We start from the raw sequence: 21,329 nt of genomic DNA, 5'->3' as shown, positions 1-21,329 counted from the left end.
GAGCTTTCAACTTCCTTGTGGGGCTTGCAAGCTGAGAAATTATGTTATTCGGACAATCCCTTTCTGCAGCTTCTCAATTGCAGTCAATGCTGCAGTCTGCATCTCATGCTCCTGATCAGTGGAACTCAGGTGACCTTTGCTTATATGCCAGCCAGGCAACAGAGCACACCCCTCTCCCATGGTGAGGAGAACTCTATACACCTTCAGGATGCCCCTCTCTTGCACCGGTGACTGCTGACTCGGAGGGATGCCACCTGAATCTCTCTCGTGAAACTGACCTTTCCGGCCTAACAAGGTGGTTAAACTGTTTCCCGCACTGTAGTCAGTTCTTCCTCACCACTCCTATGCTGCTGACCTTGTGTGCCAACTCTAGCCACGCCCTCTTGGCGAGTTTTGCGGGCCTTCTGTTGCTGGTGATCAGGAAGAGAATGCTCCAACATGCAGCGACCACCTCCAACTGGACCTCGAGTGGCACATTTGAGAAAGGGGGAGCTGCCTTGGCATGGAAGCCCTCTCTGCACACTGTTCTCTGCTTAGCTCATGCTTCCATTTTTTGGATGAACGGCAGCCTCAGAAATGGCTGCCCTCACCTTTAATTCAGGCCTGCTCTGCTGTTGCCTCAGACACGCCTCCTTCCTACGATTGCTGACACTAATTGGGCAGTGAATGCATCTCCAGGCCAGTTGAGCTCTCCATGAATAAAACTTGTGATGCAGCAGGTTCTCACATCAGTGTGGGTCAGCAACTGGAAGCCATTGCATGTTGGGGTTCTGATCTGTGATCTGAAATGCTGTCCATACAGTTGTTATTGAAGTATAATTTCAGGTAATTGTTCTTGACAATGTTGAATTGAGTTGCTTTCTTGAAGCCAATATAAGTTCAGATGAAAAATACAAGCTTAAATAACATTTCTTGTCTTGTTAATTTCCCTATTCTACTGATAGGTCTCAATGAAAACATCACATAATCCCTGTTTTCTATGAATAAAAAATTGGATTAAGGTTAGAAACTGACAGTGGGCTGGATTCTCCGCTGTCAGAATTCTCTGTTCTGCTGGCAGCCTGGGGATTTCCCGACGGCGTGGGGCTGCCCACAACGGGAAACCCCATTGTCCGGCTGGTGAGATGGACAATCCCGCCCAGTAGTTACTAACTGACATTCTCAAGGGGTTAGCAGTCAGAGGTCTGCTGGCTCCTGGGACTCAGCTGGGTCCCAGGCAGATGCCGAGCCTCTGGGCAAGGTTATTCCACAGCTGATGCAGGTGCTGGGATATGGTTCTGAGATTCAGGAGGGAGTGTCTGTAACACTCTGGAGGATGCATAACCGATTGTAGGAGTCCCAAAGGCTACGGGCGCAAGAGATAATGTCAGCAATGTTGGCACCGAGGCCAATACTGCTAGGGTGTCGACCACAGTGGAAAGCCTGGAACACGATGTCAGTGTCTTGAGTCGGAGGAGGGGATGAGCCAACGGTAAACGCCTCATCCTGTGAGAAGCAGCGGAGGATGAAGGCCTCCCAGTTCCTCCAGGAATGCCGGACCCGGGCAGCACAATGGCACAGTGGCACTGCTGCCTACGGCGCTGAGGACCCGGGTTCGATCCCGGCCTCAGGTCACTTTCTGTGTGGAGTTTACACATACTCCCCGTGTCAGCGTTTGTTTCATCCGCACAACCCAAAGATGTGCAGGTTAGGTGGATTGGCCACACTAAATTGACCCTTAATTGGAAAAAATTTTAAAAATTTTTTCACCGGAATGGCAGACCCTTGCCGCCACCTGTCCTCCATCCTCCAGATCCCCCTGTTGCTCCTCCCCGCTTTCTTCCTCCATCCCCTCCTGGTCTGCCTCCTCCTCCTCAGGCGAGGCCGCACCCCAGGACCCTCAATTCTCCCAAGCCTCCCCCTCTCTTACGTCTCCCGCCTTCTCTCAAAGTGCCACCCTGCGAGCCAGTTGTGCTGGAAAAGCTTGCCTCACATACACGCCCTCAGCCACAATGGGAACCTCTAGACCCCAGACACCTGCCAGCAACATTATGGAGACCGTGCTCCAATGCCCTCCCCTGATCCACACATTTCCTCTCTGGTCGTGAGGATATCCCCCTGCCAGTGTAAGGCCCAGCTTTTGAATGTTTGACTGTTGGCTGCTGCCTCTGTCGTGCTGACGCTTCTGAGGTCAGGCAAACTGATCAGGCAAATTGATCGAAATGCAATGCAATAATCATCATCTGAGACATGGCACATGTACCTACGAGAAGCCACTTGAGAATATTTTGTTTATTAAACGGTTAAGAGTAACAAAAATGAGAAAATCAGCTATGTAACATTCCACATATCACACTAACCATTAAACAACAAGGAATGGTCACCATTCCATATTGGTACCAATACAAAGTTATATCAGCTCATTTTCATACACAAAAACCACAGTTGTATCACCCCTCGCAGGCTCCTCAACAGAAACGGAGGATAAGCCTGAGAATGTGTTATCATGTCCAGCCGTTTGTCGTAGAAATGATCTGTATATCCATGTGTGACTTGTTCCATGTATCAGAGTCATTCTCCTTCCAAGATCCGCAGCTGTGCAGGCTCTCACACACGGTGCAATCTCACTGGAACCAAATCCTGGCATCCACATGTTCCATTGCCGCTCAGGGTGCACTGAACGTCCTCGATTTCCAGTGTGTCTAATCTGCGGTGGCATGCTAATTTGCATGCAGCACTAACCAAACCAGCAACAAAAGCATCAGCAATCTGCGAAAGCATTTCTTCAATGGTACCATCAGGTGGTCCCTTTGGATCAATGTCGCACACCAGGTCCCAGTCTTCTTGCTTCAAACGGATTACTTTCTAGATGAATACGCTCCCCTGAGCTCGGTGTTCCAGGACTCAGGTTACTCATGAAAGCCTCGCCTTCTCAACCTTGCCCCTCACCTGAGGCATGATGACCCTCAGCTTAAAACACCACAAGTCAGCTCTCCCCCTCAAAATGGAAAAGCAGCCTACCGTCATCTGGGACTATGGCGACTTTACTTTTACTCACTATCTTAGAAAAAATGGTCCTTCTTTCCGGCTACAGAAAAGGAAGGAAACAGCAACAGCAGATTCCAGACACTTGCAGCCACCAGCAGGAGCAAACAGAAAACACAACGGCAGGTGTGAAGTGCTTTCACAACTAACAAGCCCAATTTCTTTTTAGCAATAGCCTTCAGTTGTGAAGTTAGAGGCTGCTCACAGTCAAAGGGAGTTAAAGTGACCTTCAGAATACAACCAAGAACGGGGCTCTGTGCTGGAAGTGTTTGGTACGATGGACAGGCAGCAGCTGTAGTTGCCACTGTTATGGGTATCCACAACATTTAGAGATGGCTTGAAGGCCTCACAGAAGGAAAGCCCCCCACCACCAGCATTTCCCCCCCCCCCCACCTAGGCCAGGGGGGGGGGGGGGGGGGCAACTCCCGACTTTGAACGCTTCAACCCCACTGTGGACACCCCCACCCTAACCCAAGCAGTGGGGCAGCAACTCCTGTATCCTTGAGCTGCATGCCCAAAAATGGAAGTGGTTATTTTTCAGCTTCAGGATCCCCTCAGCAGTCATTGCACCGGCTTCACAATTTTAATAATAAGTACTAAACGACACCCGCTGATTTCTCACTGGGGAGTCGGTTAATTTGCAGGAGGATGTTATATTCGACTTCAATTTCGCTAATGAGATGAAAATTGGTGCTAATTGGGGTCAATGATATGTCCACCATATTTGGCCATGATCCAGAACTCGTCATCAGGAGCGGGCCAGATACATAGCAAACTGATTTGCTCCTGGTGTGAATCTCGAATTTGGCCTATCCCTCTATTTAACCGACACGCCGAGATTCACGCCGAGCACAACGCGGTGGTTAAATTGTGCCCAAAGTCAACTATACCAAGGATTGGCCTTAGATTCTTTGTTACTTTTAATGTATCATGAATGACACAAACGGAGATATCATAAGCAAACATGTTCAAGTTTGCAAATTATACAAAAGGTTGGACAAACAATAAGGTACAGTGCATCCAGGATCAAAAGATATGCAACTTTTGGACAACTGGATAATTAAGGATCAAAGTACTTCAATGCAGATAACTGTAAAATAATTAGTATGGGCCCAATATGCTGACAAAGAAAGAACTTAAGTGGTTATAATACATGAATGCATATCACTGCTAACACCAACTTTCATTGCAGTTTAAAAATAGAAATATGGTACAGGGTTGCATTGGTAGAATAACAGAGCTCAAAACAGGAGAACAAAGAACAATGCAGCACAAGAATAGGCCCTTCGGCCCTCCAAGCCTGTACTGGTTATTTAACCGGCATGCCCAGATTCATGCCAAGCACAACGCGGTTTTTAAATCGTACCCAAAGAGTTTAGGCTATTTCTGCAGATGGAATTATTCTGAGCCTGGCTAGAGTATACATGTTCTGATGATCTAATCATGTAAAAGACATCAGTGCTGTAATGTTAATACTAGATACAAAGAATTTAAGCCATGAGGAAGCTTATGACATCTTTTGGGGGACTAGAATTGCTAAATTTCAAAATTATAAAGAGAATTTATAAAAAATGATGCAGTGTGGCAAAGGGTTCAAATACACCTGTGGAGGCGGATTCATTAGTTTCAACAGGCTCACAATTGGGTTGGTTCTATTTGGGGTTAGTGGTACATTCTGTTAAACTGGTATAATATTCAAAATTTAAGATTGTTGTTTAAAATCAGTTCATGTTCTTCATTTAATCTGGAGAGAGATGGATTAAGGGGGCGCACTTCAAATTATGTCCTCACATGGAGGATAAACCTGGACATTGACTGGTTGGTCAAATAGTGAGTTTCTCTGTTGTAACAATTTTCTATTTTTATGGGAGAATATGAGTAGTTAGGATATGTGAAAAAGGCATTGGGTTTATTGGGCTAAATGACTTTACTTGTTCCTAAAACTTCCCAATTTCTTTCCCACAGTAAGCTTCAGTAAATCAGGAAGCATTGCTGGATGTAAATCCTGCCAAACGTTTTCTGCAATATGAAGCTAAAATATTCAGGAATATATGCGAGTTTTACAAAATCGTAAAACCCCCAATGAAAGTTGAAAGGAGATTTTTGAAAGGAGGCATGCAAAGTCACGAGGGACCTAGACAGAGTAGATAGAGAAACTGTTCCCAGTAGTGGAAGGGTTGGGTATTAAAGAACAATGATTTAAAGTGATTGGCAAAAGAACCAATGGTGACATGAAGAAAACCTTTTGTACATAGCGAATGGTTAAGATCTGGGAGGCACTGCTGAGAGTGTGGTGAAGGCAGTTATATTTGTAATGTTTAAAAAGGCAATAGGGTAAGCTGCTGAAGAGAAAAACATTTCAAGGCTACAGGGAAAGGGCTGAGAAGTGGGACTAGCTGAATTGCTCTCACAGAGTTGACACAGATAGAGATGACTTCCCTTCTGTGCTATCACCTACCTTTTCTATGATTCATTTGAAAATATATTTGACACAATACATTGTGTTTTCCAGGCAAACCGCAGAATCGTTTTTTTCCTTTACTCTTTCATGGGATGTGGGCACCGCTGGCAAGACCTGCATTTGTTGCCCATCTCTGATTACAATTGAAGTGAGGGCATAAAAAAGTTAACCACATTGTTGTGGGTCTGGAGTCATATATATAGGGCAGTAGGGTAGCATGGTGGTTAGCATAAATGCTTCACAGCTCCAGGGTCCCAGGTTCGATTCCCGGCTGAGTCACTGTCTGTGTGGAGTCTGCACATCCTCCCCCTGTGTGCGTGGGTTTCCTCCGGGTGCTCCGGTTTCCTCCCACAGTCCAAAGATGTGCGGGTTAGGTGGATTGGCCATGCAAAATTGCCCGTAGTGTCCTAATAAAAGTAAGGTTAAGGGGGATGTTGTTGGGTTACGGGTATAGGGTGGATACGTGGGTTTGAGTAGGGTGATCATGGCTCGGCACAACATTGAGGGCCGAAGGGCCTGTTCTGTGCTGTACTGTTCTATGTTCTATGTTCTAGGCCAGGCCAGGGAGGAATGCCACATTTCCTTCCCTAAAGACGTCAGTGAATCAGATGTGATTTTACAACAATCGGTAACAGTTCTCATGGTCAACATTTCTGAGACCAACTTTTCAATTCTAAATTTTATTAATTAAATTAAAACTCCACCAGCTGTGGTGGTTGAATATGAACTCATGCTTAAGATCAATAGGTCTGGGCCTTTGCATTACCAGTCCAGTAATATTACCACTACTCTACGATCTCCATTACCTGTGCAGATTTTGCAGTTCAAGTCAAAGAGGTGGTTTTTGTGTTGACAAGTAGTGTCGTCTGTAGTATCTGTTAGGGTTTCGTCTTCAGGCTCTTCCAATTTCTCCACTATGGGCTTTGGCTCTACAACTTTTAGTTCAGCTTCCTATTAATAATTCACAGGGAAAACATTACATTTTAGTTGAGAAAATGGATCTTATTTCAGTCTTTTCTGCATTAGAGTATAGCTTCAACAACAAAATATCTAGTTTATTTGCCAATTAATACGCTTTGATTAAATTCAGGCTGAAAATACACAATTTTCTTTTAATGGTTTCATAAATGCAAAATAGGCTTGTGATTTGATAGTTAAACAACTTTCCAACATGTTGAAAAGGAGAGGTCGTTTAGTACGCTCTTTATTTGTTGTCTGATAGGGACTGGACAGATTCCTGTGAACAAAGCAACAGTCCGACAGGGGAGAAAAGATTGCTTGCCTTTATCATTGAAACAAATTCTATAATGTCACAGATAGTATTCTTGGGTGAGATTTTAAGCCACAAAAACTGAAAACTTTACTATGTTTATCCTTCTGTTTGTTTCAATGGCTCAGGTGAAAGTTAAAACTCCAAAGTCATTAAGGACCAGGAATTGGTATAAAAAACGTTCTCCCCCTCATTTAAAACAAACTACATTCCAAAGAAACTCCTGCAATCATGCATTTGTACAGTCAATGTTACACTGCTCGCTAGTTTTGCCGTTTCTTCAAATTTGTTGACTGGACTACCTTGATGCATTACCATCAAGCAAATTACGGATTAAGAGTTGAAGTTCCAAGTGTTAATAAACACCTTTATTTTACTGAATCTTTAATTTCATTATTGTTACAGATCAGGAGTGCATGAGGAATTCTGCAGGAACAAATTGACTGTTGTTCGACATTACTGTTAATAGATTAACTCACGAGAACCAGCTGGTAAATGGTTCATAAAATTCTTGTCAAAAATTGAGCAAAGAAAACAATCAGTTTACAAGGAAATGAAAAACCAAGAACACTTGTTAAACAAACAGAGATTTCATGAAATTGTGCCATGACGTAAGCTTTAGTGCTTCACACAGTTTTCCATCTATTAATTTTAATGGATAGACAATAGGACATGGTGTCCTCCATGCCCAAATTACTAGCAAAAAGCTCCGGGCAAGGAATGTCAATTAATAAGATCGATATATATTTTCCTGGATGACATGCTTTTCAGCTTCATGTATTCCTGTTGTAAACCTTGGAATTAGGTCTTTTAGCAACGCAGAACCGGGTGGAACATAATGACTACACGCAAACAAGTTCAAAAATAATCCATTAACTCAAAAGCTGATTGGGGAGAAAATATTGACAAGCTTCTCTCATTATGTAGTTTACCTCTGTAACGACCGTCTCAGATTCTTTCATTGGTGTCTCACTCTCAATTTCTATTTCTCCTTTGTGAGTTATTTTTGTAATTGGTCGCCTCTCAACATCCCTTTGTTCCTTTTCTATCATTTCAATCATCTGTGGATAGAATAAAGATATCTCAGATACACTGTAATGAAAATTCGCAACAAAGCTTATGAATACATAGCCGCGTTTCTTGGCAGTGCGCCATTCACTGGCAGCAAGATTCTCTGTTCCTGCCGCTTGTCAATGGGATTCCCTATTGTAGCCACCCCTCGCTGCCAGGAAACCTGTGGGAGGGGGTGCACTGCGGCAGAAACATAGAATCCGACGGCGGAAAATTCCAGCCATCTGCATTCGGTCAAAATAAATTTCACTGCAACAAATGAACATTTTATGAAAATTCCATTGGAGCACACCAAGAGCACGAAGAGGAAAAGGCATCAAGTCTAACGGACATGCTCCTTTCACAGATTGGCCTAGGTTTCCCAATTACAACACAAAAAGTAATCCATTAAACTGAATGGGTTTCCATTGGTACCACAATCAGTTTAGCCTATCATGGGCACTTCCTCTTTTACTTAAGGATTCAAAAAGGATTCTGCATAATTTCCGAATGCAATTGAGCTGACCCCCAAAGTACCGTTTCATCTAGTTCTACACTGCTGAAATTAAAACGCCTGTCTGCATTTACATTATTTATGTCCCTTGGTATTTTAAAAATCTTTTGGCGTCATGAATCTCTCTTACAACTTAAAGCTGTAAGTCCAGAATCATTTTTACTGATCTTTTCTGAAACCTGTCTAATGCATAATATTTCATTGGAAAGCAGAATATTCAAAAAGGCACATCATATTCAAATAAAACTCTAAATGTATTTTAGAGACAGCTTAACAATAAATAGCAGTTTTACACTGACAGGACACATTCAGTGTAGTTATTAAATGTCCATATCTTCCTTCTTTTTAAAAAAAACGATGCCCCTTCATTATGCGAATGGACAATACAGGATAGGCAATTTAGAAATGAATGAACAAAGTTTCTAAAAAGGGAATAAATATGTATAAGAATTAATAACAACCAACTGATCTTACATGTCTATTCTCTCTTTGTCTCCATGCAGCTAATTCCTTGGATGCCAACTCCTCGGGACTCATACGAATTAAATGATCAGGTACTATGTCACCTCTTAATACTCGTTTGAACAACACCTGAAATGAGTCAAAGGTTTTTCAAATAAAACTTACAATTTATAACGACCAATTCAAGATGTTCAGTCAGGCTCACAATGTGGCTCACTTACATTTGCTAGAAGCTACATACCTCATGCTCAGGAACCAGTCCTCTGCAGGCAAAAGGAACAGGCCCAGACATCACACCTTGTTTGAATTAAACAAAAGTATTGGGGGTAATAGTTCTCTTGTATTTTCTCAATGGCCCATAATATTTTAATTTCAGACCTAGGGAAATCTCTGGGAACCTGGGTTTGAATTCCAAGGCAGATGGTGGAATTTGAATTCAATACAAATCTGGAATTAAAAGTCTAATGATCACCATGAAATCATTGTCAAATGTAGTAAAAACCCATCTGGTTCAGTAATGCCCTTTAGGGAAGGAAATCTGTCATTCTTACCTGGCCTGGCCTATATGTGACTCCAGTTCCACGCAATGTGGTTGGCTCTTGCATGTCCTCAGGGATGGGGAATAAATGCTGACCCAGCCAGCGAAGCCCCAATCCCATGAACGAATAAAAGGAAATGCAGAAGCAGAGTTCCCTCATGGCCTTTTTATCTCTCCCTTCACATGTCCCACTAGAGTTAGCTAACTCCTTCTAAGCAGAGAACAAAATGAAGATAGTTTTCCATATTACAGTTTATATTCACGATATCATTTTATATTTGTTGGTATGAATTATATTATTAGATTCTTACTGTCATATATCTGCTGGTGTCGTTTGGGGAAACAAGGATGAAAAGAGAAAATATTTTATAAAGTACTGATGCAGCAAAATGTCTCATGCTATGAATTACCTCTTAAGTTTTTTACAAATTAATCTTTCATAGGATGTGGGCGTCGCTGGCAAGGCGATTTGTTGCCCATTCCTTATTGGCTTTGAACTGAGAGGGCAGTTAAGAATCAGCCTCATTACTGTGGATCTGGAGTCACATGTACGGCAGGGCAGGCAAGGATAACAGATTTCCCTCCCGAAAGGGCATTAGTGATCCAGGTGAGCTTTTTCAACCATAGGTTGCTGCTGTTCGGGATTTTAGCTTCTGTGATGGGATCTGAGCCCACAGCATGAGCCCGAGGTCTCTGGGTTATTAGTCCAGTGACATTAGCACTATCGCCCCATTGGTGTAGGCAGTATTGTTATCAAAAAATAAACACAGGTGAACAATGTTGTTTGGCCCACTAAAGTTCATCCATGCACAAAAACGGTCTCTCCATGGCAGCAATGTTATTATAATAATAATCTTTATTATTGTCACAAGTAGGCTTACAGTAACAGTGCAATAAAGTTATTGTGAAAAGCCCCTAGTGGCCACATCCCAGTGCCTGAAGGGTACACAGAGGGAGAATTCAGAATGATCAAATTACCTAACAGCACGTCTTTCGGGACTTGTGGGAGGAAACCGGAGCACCCGGAAGCAGACACAGGGAGAACGTGCAGACTCCGCACAGACAGTGACCCAAGCCGGGAATCGAACCTGAGTCCCTGGAGCTGTGAAGCAACAGTGCTAACCAATGTGCTACCATGCCACCCACACCTTTAGGGGTTTTGCTACATTATTCTACTGCAGAAAGCCATTCTAACAGGGTGAACACAATTTCCTCACACAATTTTCAATACCTGAAGATTTCCCCATGGCATTTAACAACAAAATATTGTAATTTGAAGTACATAAACTTCAATAGTAATTAAGGTTAGAAGCAACTGCCGATGCAAAAAGAGGAAAATTGAGGATTTTTAAAACAAAGGTTACAGAAAGAAGAAGCATATACGTTTTGCAAAATAGGACATACTTATCAACTTAGTTCCTGCTGGAGATCAGCAGGAAATTTCAGCACAGCTTACCACCAGAAGGTTTCACTGCCATTTCTGCGTAGCAGTGATCCAAGAAATTAATTACAGGAAACGTGCGGGAAGTTCAGAGGAAGGCTGCAAAGCCAATTCCTAAATTTTTAAGGCTCTTTAATGAGGAAAGATTATCTACCCTGGAACTTACTCTCGAGAGAAGAATAGGGCGGCACGGTGGCACAATGGTTAGCACTGCTGTCTCACAGTGCCAAGGACTGGGTTCAATTCCAACCTTGGGTGACTATGTGGAGTTTGCACTTTGTCCCTGTGCTAATTGTGTGGGTTTCCTCTGGGTGCTCCAGTTTTTTCCCACATTCCAAAGATGTGCAGGTTTGGTGGATCGGCCGTGCTAAATTATCCTAAGTGTCCAAAGATGTGCAGGCTAGGTGGGATCACGGGGATAGGGTGGGGCCTAGATAGGGTGCACATTCAGAGGGTCGGTGCAAACTCGATGGGTCGAATGGCCTCATTCTGCACCACAGGAATTCTATGGTGCCATTCCAAAAGATATTGCACAATATCTTAAGGATTTTAAGATTTGAATAGGTACGGAGAATTTGGATTCAACAACTTTCTAATATTGAATTCCTTGATGTCCTTTTTTTTTATAAAAAATTCCAAATTCAGGGGCAATTTAGCATGACCAATCCACCTACCCTGCACATCTTTTGGGTTGTGGGGGTGAGACCCATGCAGACACGGGGAGAATATGCAAACTTCACACGGACAGTGACCCAGGGCAGGGATCAAATCCAGGTCCTCGGCGCCGTGAGACAGCAGTGCTAACTGCTGCTCCATCATGCCGCACTTGATGTCCTTTAAATATAACCATGATGTGGAGATGCCGGCGTTGGACTGGGGTGAGCACAGTAAGAAGTCTTACAACACCAGGTTAAAGTCCAACAGGTTTGTTTCAAACACGAGCTTTCGGAGCCGTGAAGAAGGAGCCGTGCTCCGAAAGCTCGTGTTTGAAACAAACCTGTTGGACTTTAACCTGGTGTTGTAAGACTTCTTACTTTAAATATAAGTGTAATATAGTTTAACAAAGGATCTTGTCCTTCACTAATGAGTGTTCAATATTGTTCTATAAACACAACAGATTGCATGATCGATTGGACTTAGCAGCTCCTCTTTAAACTATATACAAGAGCTCAGTCTGAAAGACACACAATTTACTGGTATATTATTATAACCTCAAAAACACAGCTTGGAGCAGGTTAATGACTACTTCGGGATACTTTTGCTCAGAACCAACCTGGATTAGGAAATTTACTTTTAATGATATTTGACTAATCAATGTTAAAATATGGAAATGCTATAATCAGGGTGGTTTCTAATTAGACAAACACAGAGAATACTAAAATACTGAAATCGGAATTAACGGCTTAAGTCGTAAACACGGGAAGAAAAAACAGAATTAAGAACAAAATCAAATCACGTGGGTGTCAATAGATTATCAGTATTTAACAGTAAAATAAAAGATAATGGAAGATGTATGAGTAAATGAGCACGAACTGCAACTCTCCGTTTCTGAATTCTTCTGGATGCGATAGGCAAAATATTTTAGCCAATCACTTTCACCTCACTGAAAACCAGCATTAGGCATCAGGATGGAGGACACAAAATGAAAAAGCAAAAATGGCAGAAATCAGGGGCTAAATTTTCATTCCAGGGATGGAAAGGGGCTGGTTTAGCACACTGGGCTAAATCACTGGCTTTTAAAGCAGACCCAGGCAGGCCAGCAGCACGGTTCAATTCCCGTACCAACCACCCAGAACAGGCGCCGGAATGTGGCGACTAGGGGCTTTTCACAATAACTTCATTGAAGCCTACTCGTGACAATAAGCAATTTTAATTCTTTTCAAAGTGTGGATGCCGGGACAAGTTTCAGGTCTCAACCCTGTCCGTGCAGAATTTTAAAGGGTCAGGTTAATTAAGGGAAGAGAGCTGGCTCGGGGTCAGCTCTCATTGATGAACAGCCAATGGGAGGCCCTCCAGAATGAGGCATCGGCAGCCCAAAGGGCTGAGAAGGGAGTTGCGGATACATGATGGAGGGAGGGCACCTCAACATGGAGGCATTCTGAAGCCTTTCTGTCTTTAGAAATCCCACAGCTACCTGGCCCATGATTGTAGAGGGGCAAATCTTCCTGGCTGTCATAACCGGTATGGGTGGTGTGGGGGTCCTCACGTGATGATCGCCCATTACCCGATGTGAGCCCACAATGGTATGTGGCCATGGCGCATGTTTTTGTCCACATTGCCCACTGGCAACTCCAGTCGGCACAGATTAGGCCCCATAATGGGCCCTAATTTACCTCAATTGACTACAGAGCTTCCAAGTCCAACTTGGCTGCCCTGGATATGATTTAGGGTCGTAACTGTGGCTGAATTGGCACAATGTCCGCCAGTGCCAAGTTTCAAGCCACACCCCCACTCCAAAACTGCCCAATGAGTTAATACCAGCTACATTTTTGCTGAATGCCTAGGTGTTCTTCTTACATTAAAAATCATCCACACAAAGAACACAGCCTTTCAAATTTACCCTAACATGCATTGGCAGAGTTTACTTCTGCTCAACCTCTGCGACCTGTAGCAAAGCACAGTCAGCTGTGTCATTCTGGCCTGCTGACTTCACAGTGCACCCCAAGGTTGGCAGCATGAGATCAGTAGCTTCAGTATCACTTTCCATCATCAAGTGTAAAGGGCCTTGCGATGAAGGAAACTCTAGTCTAAACACAAATGAACAAAAGGGCTCTCCCTTGACTTCCGACAAAAAAAATCACATCAAAACAAAAGTTTATACCACGTACAAAATTTACTATTGGAACTGTCACTCTATGTAGATTAAACTCAGTAATGGAAAAATGAATTGCATGCTTTAGAGACATTGGCCTGGATTCTCAGCCATCCACCACCGGTAGCGGAGTTCCTGATGCGAGTGAAAATGGGATTGGCACCCATTTCCAATGCTCTGATTCCCCCGCTCGCAGAGGCATCAAACTTTGCGCCTGGCCCCAGAGGAAGGATGCAAGTTGGTCCAAATGACCCATTTTCATCCTGTTAATGGGCTGGTCACCGGATTCTCCACCCCTCCATGATTCTCGGGCCTTCTGGACCAGGATTCACGCAGTCATGGATTGGTTCAAGTACTTCCAAGAGTGGCCCTGACATGGTAGAAAAAGGGGGTAATAATTCAAGGCAGGTGCTGCCAAGTCGATCGCAAGGCCAACCTCCCACTACAATGCAAATCCTGCCCACCCAACGCCTCAGGCCCCACCCCCCCCCCCATCAGACCCCCACACCAGAGACATCCAACAGACACCTAAGAGTTTTGTTATAAAACATAGAACATAACGTACAGAAGGAGGCCATTCGGCCCATCAGGTCTGCACCGACCCACTTAAGCCCTCACTTCCACCCTATCCCCGTAAGCCAATAACCCCTCCTAACCTTTTTGGTCACTATGGGCAATTTATCACGGCCAATCCGTCTAACCTGCAGTCTTTGAACTGTGGAAACCAGAGGAAACCTACGCAAACATAGGGAGAACGTGCAAACTCCGCAGACAGTGACCCAGCGGGGAATCGAACCTGGAACCCTGGCACTGTGAAGCCACAGTACTATCCAATTGTGCTACCATGCTGCCCAATCACTTCCTCTTTTTCTCAGCAGAAAGCACTTAACTGCTTTTGACATTGTCATGAGCTGTCAATCATAGCTAGATGTTTATAAACACTGCGACTGTTTCACAGCAGGGTACTTGAGATCCATTCAAGCATGAAGGGAAATTAAATGAAACAATCAGACATCTGGCTGTCTGGAAGGGGTCAATTACAGCCTAGGAAAAGCTATTTTTAAAAAATGAATAGAAGCCTTGCAGATTAAAGGACCAGAGGCATTTAAATCCTGGTACTGTGGTTTTCACTTCCTGTGAAGTTATAGCTGCTGCTTTAGCTGTCTGAAGCAGCAGCTCTAAGGTGAGTTTTAAAGCCACGTTTTTTTCACGGTTTCTTTCTGAGCTGCTCTTTCGCTTCCAGGTAGGGGTGACTGATGGAGGGTGTCTGTTATGGGGAGGGGGGTCTCTGTTATTGTGGGGTCTCTGATTTGGATGGGTCTCTGTTATGGCTGGTCTGTGTTACAGGGGGGTCTCTGATATGGAGCGGTGTTTGTTGGGAGTCTCTGTTGGGGGCTCAGGTCACTCTCATGCGTGCGTACTGTGGGGGATACCCAAGCAATTCATACGTGGAACGGGTGTGGGGGAGGTCCGCTAGCGGGTCGTACCTCTCAAAATGACATCTGGTCGGAGTATCGCAATGGGATCCCTTGTGATCCTGGCCATGCATACATTTGCATGGGATGGGGCAATGAATCACCTCTCGCCGCTGCTCCCACCGCGAGCGCAAATCAGAGCCGATTTAGCTCCGGCGGGGGAATGTAGGACTAGATTCTCCGATTGCCGATACCGAAATCGCGTTCGGCGATTGGCCGGAGAATCTGCTTTATGTTCTTCCGAAAGGGCAGAGAGAGCCTCATAAACTTCTAATTTGAAAGGCAGCACCTCTGCCAATACAGCCCACCCTAAGTCATTCACTGGAAAAAAATCCACATGGAGGCCCCATTGTGCCGACTTCAAGATCCGACTCCAGGAACGCCCAGGGAGGGAACAGACCATGGGACCTAGCCCAACCTGCCCCAGGAAGCCCCCGCCCACGACCCAGGATCCCAGAAATGGCGGAGACCGCAGCGGTCTGCAGGTTAGACTGAAGCAACTCGGTTTCGAGACCCCTCTCCCCAGCATACTCCTGGCAAACGTCCAAGCGATTGAAAACAAGCTGGATGAACTTAACGCCAGACTTACCTCTCAGAGGGAAGTAAGAGACTGCTGTGTGCTCTGTTTCACAGAGACATGGCTCACCCCCGCCTGACCAGACTGTGCCATATAACCTGAAGGCTTCTCCATTCACCGGGCGGACCGCACGGCATCTTCAGGCAAAGCGATGGGTGGAGGGGTTTGCCTCCTCATCAACTCCTCCTGGTGCTTGGATGTGGTGACCCTGGCGACCTACTTCTCCCCAGACCTGGAATATTTGACCGTAAAGTGCCGCCCATACTATCTTCCACGTGAGTTCACTTCAGCCATTATCACACCGGTCTACATCCCACCCCAGGCAGAAGTGAGGAAGGCGCTGGATGAACTGTACACAGTCATAAACAACTATGAAACAGAACACCCGGAGGCCTTGTTCATTGTGGCCGCAGACTCCAACAAAGCCAACCTCAAGAGTGTACTGCCAAAATTCCACCAGCACATCTCCTGTCCCACCAGGGGCGACAACACTCTTGCCCACTGTTTCTCAAAAATCAAGGGCGCCTACCGTTCCATCCCCCGACCGCATTTTGGGAAATCAGACCATAAGACTGTGCTCCTTCTCCCAGCTTACATGCAGAAACTCAAGCGGGAGAATCCAGCTAAGAAGGTTGTGCAGTGCTGGTCCGAGGAGACAGAAGAGCTCTTACGTGACTGGTTAGAGACAGTGGACTGGTCCATATTTAAGAACTCAGCAACTAACTTAAATGAGTATGCCACCACCGTCACAGACTTCATCAGCAAATGTGTGGACAACTGCGTGCCAAAGAAAGCAGTACGTACGTTCCCCAACCGGAAACCATGGCTCAACCGCAAGATTGACTCCCTACTGAAGGACAGATCTGAGGCATTCAAGGCAGACGACCCTCTCCTATACAAGAAATCCAGGTACGACCTCTGCAAAGCCATCCGAGATGCCAAGAGAGAATATCAAACTAAGCTAGAGTCACAGACAGACTCTCGGCGGTTGTGGCAAGGACTAAACAACATAACGGCTGCTGAAGTACTTTTGAAGTGTAGTCATTGTCGTAATGTTGAAAGCGTGGTAGCCATAGGAACACAGAAGCAGTAAGCCAATCAGCCCTTCATACATTCTCCACTATTCAGCTAGATCATGGCTGATTTCTACTTCAATGCCATTTTCCCACATGTCAATGTACACATGACAAGCTCCCACACACAATGTAATAATGACCAGACTATCACTTTTAGTCTTGTCGTTTGAGGGATAAATAAATACTGGCCAGGACAGCAGAATTTACCCCACTGTTCTTCTTCAAAATAATGCCACAACACCTTTTATGTTCTTCTGAAAGGGCAGAGAGAGCCTCAGAAACTTCTACTTTGAAAGACAGCACCTCCACCAATACAGCCCACCCTAAGTCATTCACTGAGTCTTAATTTTGTACACAATTCCCTGAAGTGTCATGTGAACCAACAACCTTACAACCTGGGGCAAGTGTGCTACCAACTGATTCACAGCTGACACTGAAGGAGCAATTGAAATAATGAACAAAGAACAAAGAAAAGTGCATCACAGGAACAGGCCCTTCGGCCCTCCAAGCCTGCGCCAACCATGCTGCCGTATAAACTAAAATCTTCTACACTTCCGGGGTCCGTATCCCTCTATTCCCATCCTATTCATGTATTTATCAAGATGCCCCTTAAACGTCACTATCATCACTGCTTGCAACACCTCCTCCGGCAGAGAGTTCCAGGCACCCACTACCCTCTGTGTAAAAAACTTGCCTCGTACATCTCCTCTAAACCTTGACCCACGCACCTTAAACCTATGGCCCCTAGTAATTGACTCCTCTACCCTGGCAAAACGTCTCTGACTATCCACTCTGTCTAAGCCCCTCATAATTTTGTAGACCTCTATCAGGTCGCTCCTCAACCTCCTTCGTGCCCATGAGAACAAACAAAGTTTATTCAACCTCTCCTCATAGCTTATGCCCTCCATACCAGACAACATCCTGGTAAATCTCTCTGCACCCTCTCTAAAGCCTCTACATCATTCCGGTAGTGCGGCGACCAGAATTGAACACAAGTGTGCTATACAGCTGCAACATGACTTGCCAATTTTTATACTGAATGCCCAGGCCAATGAAGGCAAGCATGCCGTATGCCTTCTCGACTACCTTCTCCATCTGTGTTGCCCCTTTCAGTGACCTGTGGACCTGTACACCTAGATCTCTCTGACTGTCAATACTCTTGAGTGTCCTACCATTCACTGTATATTCCCTCCATGTATTGGACTTTCCAAAATGCATTACCTCACATTTGTCCAGATTAAACTCCATCTGCCATCTCTCTGCCCAAGTTTCCAAACAATCTAAATCCTACTGTATCCTCTGGCAGTCCTCATCGCTATCTGCAATTCCACCAACCTTTGTGTCATCCGCAAACTTACTAATCAGACCAGTTACATTTTCCTCCAAATCAATTATTTAATTTTTTTAAATAATATTTTCTCAAGGTGTTTGAAAATTTTTATAACAGTAACATCAACATGGCAAAATAAACATTTCCCCCCAGCCCAATCTTCATGCACCTCAACCATACAACAACAATCCCCCCCCCCCGCCCCCCGACTACTGCATCTGCTGACATTTTAATTTTCCCCGAGAAAGTCGACGAACGGTTGCCACCTCCGGGTGAACCCTACCATTGACCCTCTTAAGACAAACTTTATTTTCTCGAGACTGAGAAACCCAGCCATATCACTAACCCAGGTCTCTACACTCGGGGGCTTCGAGTCCCTCCACATTAACAAGGTCCGTCTCCGGGCTACCAGGGAGGAAAAGGCCAAGATGTCGGCCCCTTTTGCCCCCTGAACTCCCGGATCTTCCGACACTCCAAATATCACTACCTCCGGACTTGGCACCACCCATGTTTTTAGCACCGTGGACATTGCCTTAGCAAAATCTTTCCAAAACCCTCTCAGCTTCGGGCATGCCCAAAACATGTGGACATGATTTGCTTGGCTTCTCGCGCATCTCGCACACCTATCCTCTACCCTGAAAAACTTACTCATCCTAGCCGCCGTCATGTGTGCTCAGTGGACTACCTTAAATTGTATCAGGCTAAGCCTGATACATTATGAGGAGGTAGTAATCCTACTTAGAGCATCCGCCCATAGTCCCGCCTCTATCTCTCCTCCTAGCTCGTCCTCCCACGTGCCCTTAAACCCCTCCACCGGAGTTTCCTCCGCCTCCGAAAGCTCCTGGTAAATATCCGATACCTTCCCCTCTCTCACCCAGGTACTGGATACTACTCTATCCAGTATCCCCCATGGCGGCAGCAGCGGAAAGGCCAGCACCTGTTTTCTCAGGAAGTCTCTCACCTGCAAATACCTAAAACCATTCCCTCCTGACAATTTAAATTTATCCTACAAAGCTTTCAAGCTGGGAAAGCTCCCGTTTATTAATAGATCCCCCATCGTTCTAATTCCTGTCCTCTGCCAACTCCGGAACCCATCATCTAGCCTACCCAATACAAACCTGTGGTTATTATAAATCGGGGACCAAATCGATGCTCCCTCCACTCTCTTACATCTCCTCCATTGCCCCCAGATCCTCAGAGCCGCCACTACCACCGGACTTGTGGAGTATCGGGCCGGCGAGAACGGAAGAGGTGCCGTTACCCATGCTCCCAGCTTGGTGTGTTTATATGACGCCACCTCCATCCTCTCCCATGTCAATGCCTCATGCACTACCCACTTCCTAATCATGGCTATGTTAGCCGCCCAGTATTAATTGCAGAGGTTCGGCAGCGTAAACCCACCCTCCCACCCGACTGGGCTCCAGCAACACTTTCTTCACTCGTGGGGATTTATTCGCCCACACAAAGCCCGAAATAATCTGATTCACCCGCTTGAAAAAGGCCTTGGGGATGAAGATGGGGAGGCACTGAAAGACAAACAGAACTCTGGGGAGGACCGTCATTTTCACAGTCTGTGCCCTCCCTGCGGGATAGCGGGAGCATGTCCCATCTCTTAAAATACCCTTCCATTTGTTCTAACAACCGGGATAGGTTTAACTTGTGTAGTACCTCCCATTTTCGGGTCACCTGGATTCCCAGATATCGAAAGTTCTTCCCTACCATTCTAAGCGGCAGCTCTCCCAACCTCTATTCCTGCCCTCTTGCCTGAATTGCAAATATCTCACTTTTCCCCCATGTTCAATTTATACCCTGAAAAATTGCCAAATTCCTCAAGATTCGCATTACTTCCCCCACCCCCTCCAATGGGTCCGAAATGTACAAGAGCAGGTCATCTGCGTAGAGCGAGACCAGGTGTTTTCCTCTCCCGCCCCCTCCGAACCAGCCCTTTCCAGTTCCTAGAAGCTCTTAATGCCATGGCCAACAGCTCTATGGCCAGAGCAAACAGTAACGGGGAGATGTGGCACAGTTGCCTCGTCCCTCGGTGTAGTTCAAAATACCCCGACCTCAGCCGGTTCGTACACACACTCACTACTGCTGCCTGATAGAGCAACTGCACCCAGTCAATAAAGCCCTCACCAAACCCAAACCTTCCCAGCGCCTCCCACAGGTAATTCCACTCCCAAGCCTTCTCCGCATCCATCGCTACCACCACCTCTGCCTTCTCTCCTTCTGAGGGCATCATAATAAAATTTAGAAGCCTTCGAACATTGGCCTTGAGTTGCTTGCCCTTAACAAATCCCGTCTGGTCTTCCCCTATCACCCCCAGGACACAGTCGTCTATCCTTGTGGCCAGCATCTTAGCCAGCAGTTTGGCGTCCACATTCAGATCGACCTGTATGATCCGCATTGCTCCGGATACTTCTCCCGTTTCAGGATCAGTGGGATTGAGGCCTGCAACATTGTTGGGGGAGTGCTCCCTTCTCTTGTGCTTCATTAAATGTCCTCACCAGCAGTGTGCTCAATATCTCTGAAAACTTGATTATTTCCTCAAACTCAATTGGGGCTACCAGCCCCTCCACCAGGTCCTCTTCCACCCTTGGGAACCTCAACTGATCTAGAAATTGCTTCATCCCCTCCACCCCAGCTGGGGGGTTCCGATTCATTATATTTACTGTAAAAGTCTTTAAACACCTCATTCACCCCCACTGAGTCCAGGACAGTATTCTCACCTCTACTCTTTACTTTCCCTATCTCCCTGGCCGCCTCCATTTTCCTGAGCTGGTGCGCCAACATTCTGCTTGCCTTTTCCCCGTACTCAACCTTCCTGCTTTCCCTGTGGTAAACAGCCCAAACTTCATCTGTAACCTCAGACGCTCCCTCAGTAGCCCCTCATCCGGGGCCTCCTAGTATCTCCCGTCCACCTGGAGTATCTCCCCCACTAATATATTCCTCTCAGCCCGTTCCACCTTTTCTCTCTGTGGGCCCGTATCAAGATTAATTCCCCTCTGACTACTGCCTTCAAAGCTTCCCAGACGGTCGCTGCAGAGACGTTCCCGTATCATTTGTGTACAGGAGTTCTGGGTGGACTTGTTAATCCACCCACAGATCGCTTCGTCCGCTAACAATCCCACATCCAGTCTCCACAGCGGGCGTAACCCTCTCTCCACACTAACCCATAGATCCACCCAGTGTGGGGCATGATCCGAAACTGCAATTGCCGAGTACTCAGTATCCACCATCTTTGGTATTAGCAGCCTGCTGAGAACAAAAAGTCGATGCGACAGTACACCTTGTGGACA

General features: G+C 45.6%; 1 protein-coding gene across 1 annotated transcript in view; it reads right to left on the bottom strand.

The window, feature by feature from the left end:
- Nucleotides 1-21,329, bottom strand: part of phf3 (PHD finger protein 3) — a 172,685-nt gene that overhangs the window by 20,708 nt on the left and 130,648 nt on the right. The window contains 3 exon segments of the mRNA XM_038800669.1: nt 6,292-6,436; nt 7,688-7,816; nt 8,794-8,910. Of these exon segments, the coding sequence (XP_038656597.1) occupies nt 6,292-6,436; nt 7,688-7,816; nt 8,794-8,910 (391 nt within the window).

Source organism: Scyliorhinus canicula, chromosome 6 (genome assembly GCF_902713615.1).
Source record: "Scyliorhinus canicula chromosome 6, sScyCan1.1, whole genome shotgun sequence".
Taxonomy (NCBI): Eukaryota; Metazoa; Chordata; class Chondrichthyes; order Carcharhiniformes; family Scyliorhinidae; genus Scyliorhinus; species Scyliorhinus canicula.
Note: the sequence above shows the minus strand (reverse complement) of the source record. Positions and strands in the feature narration are given on the sequence as shown.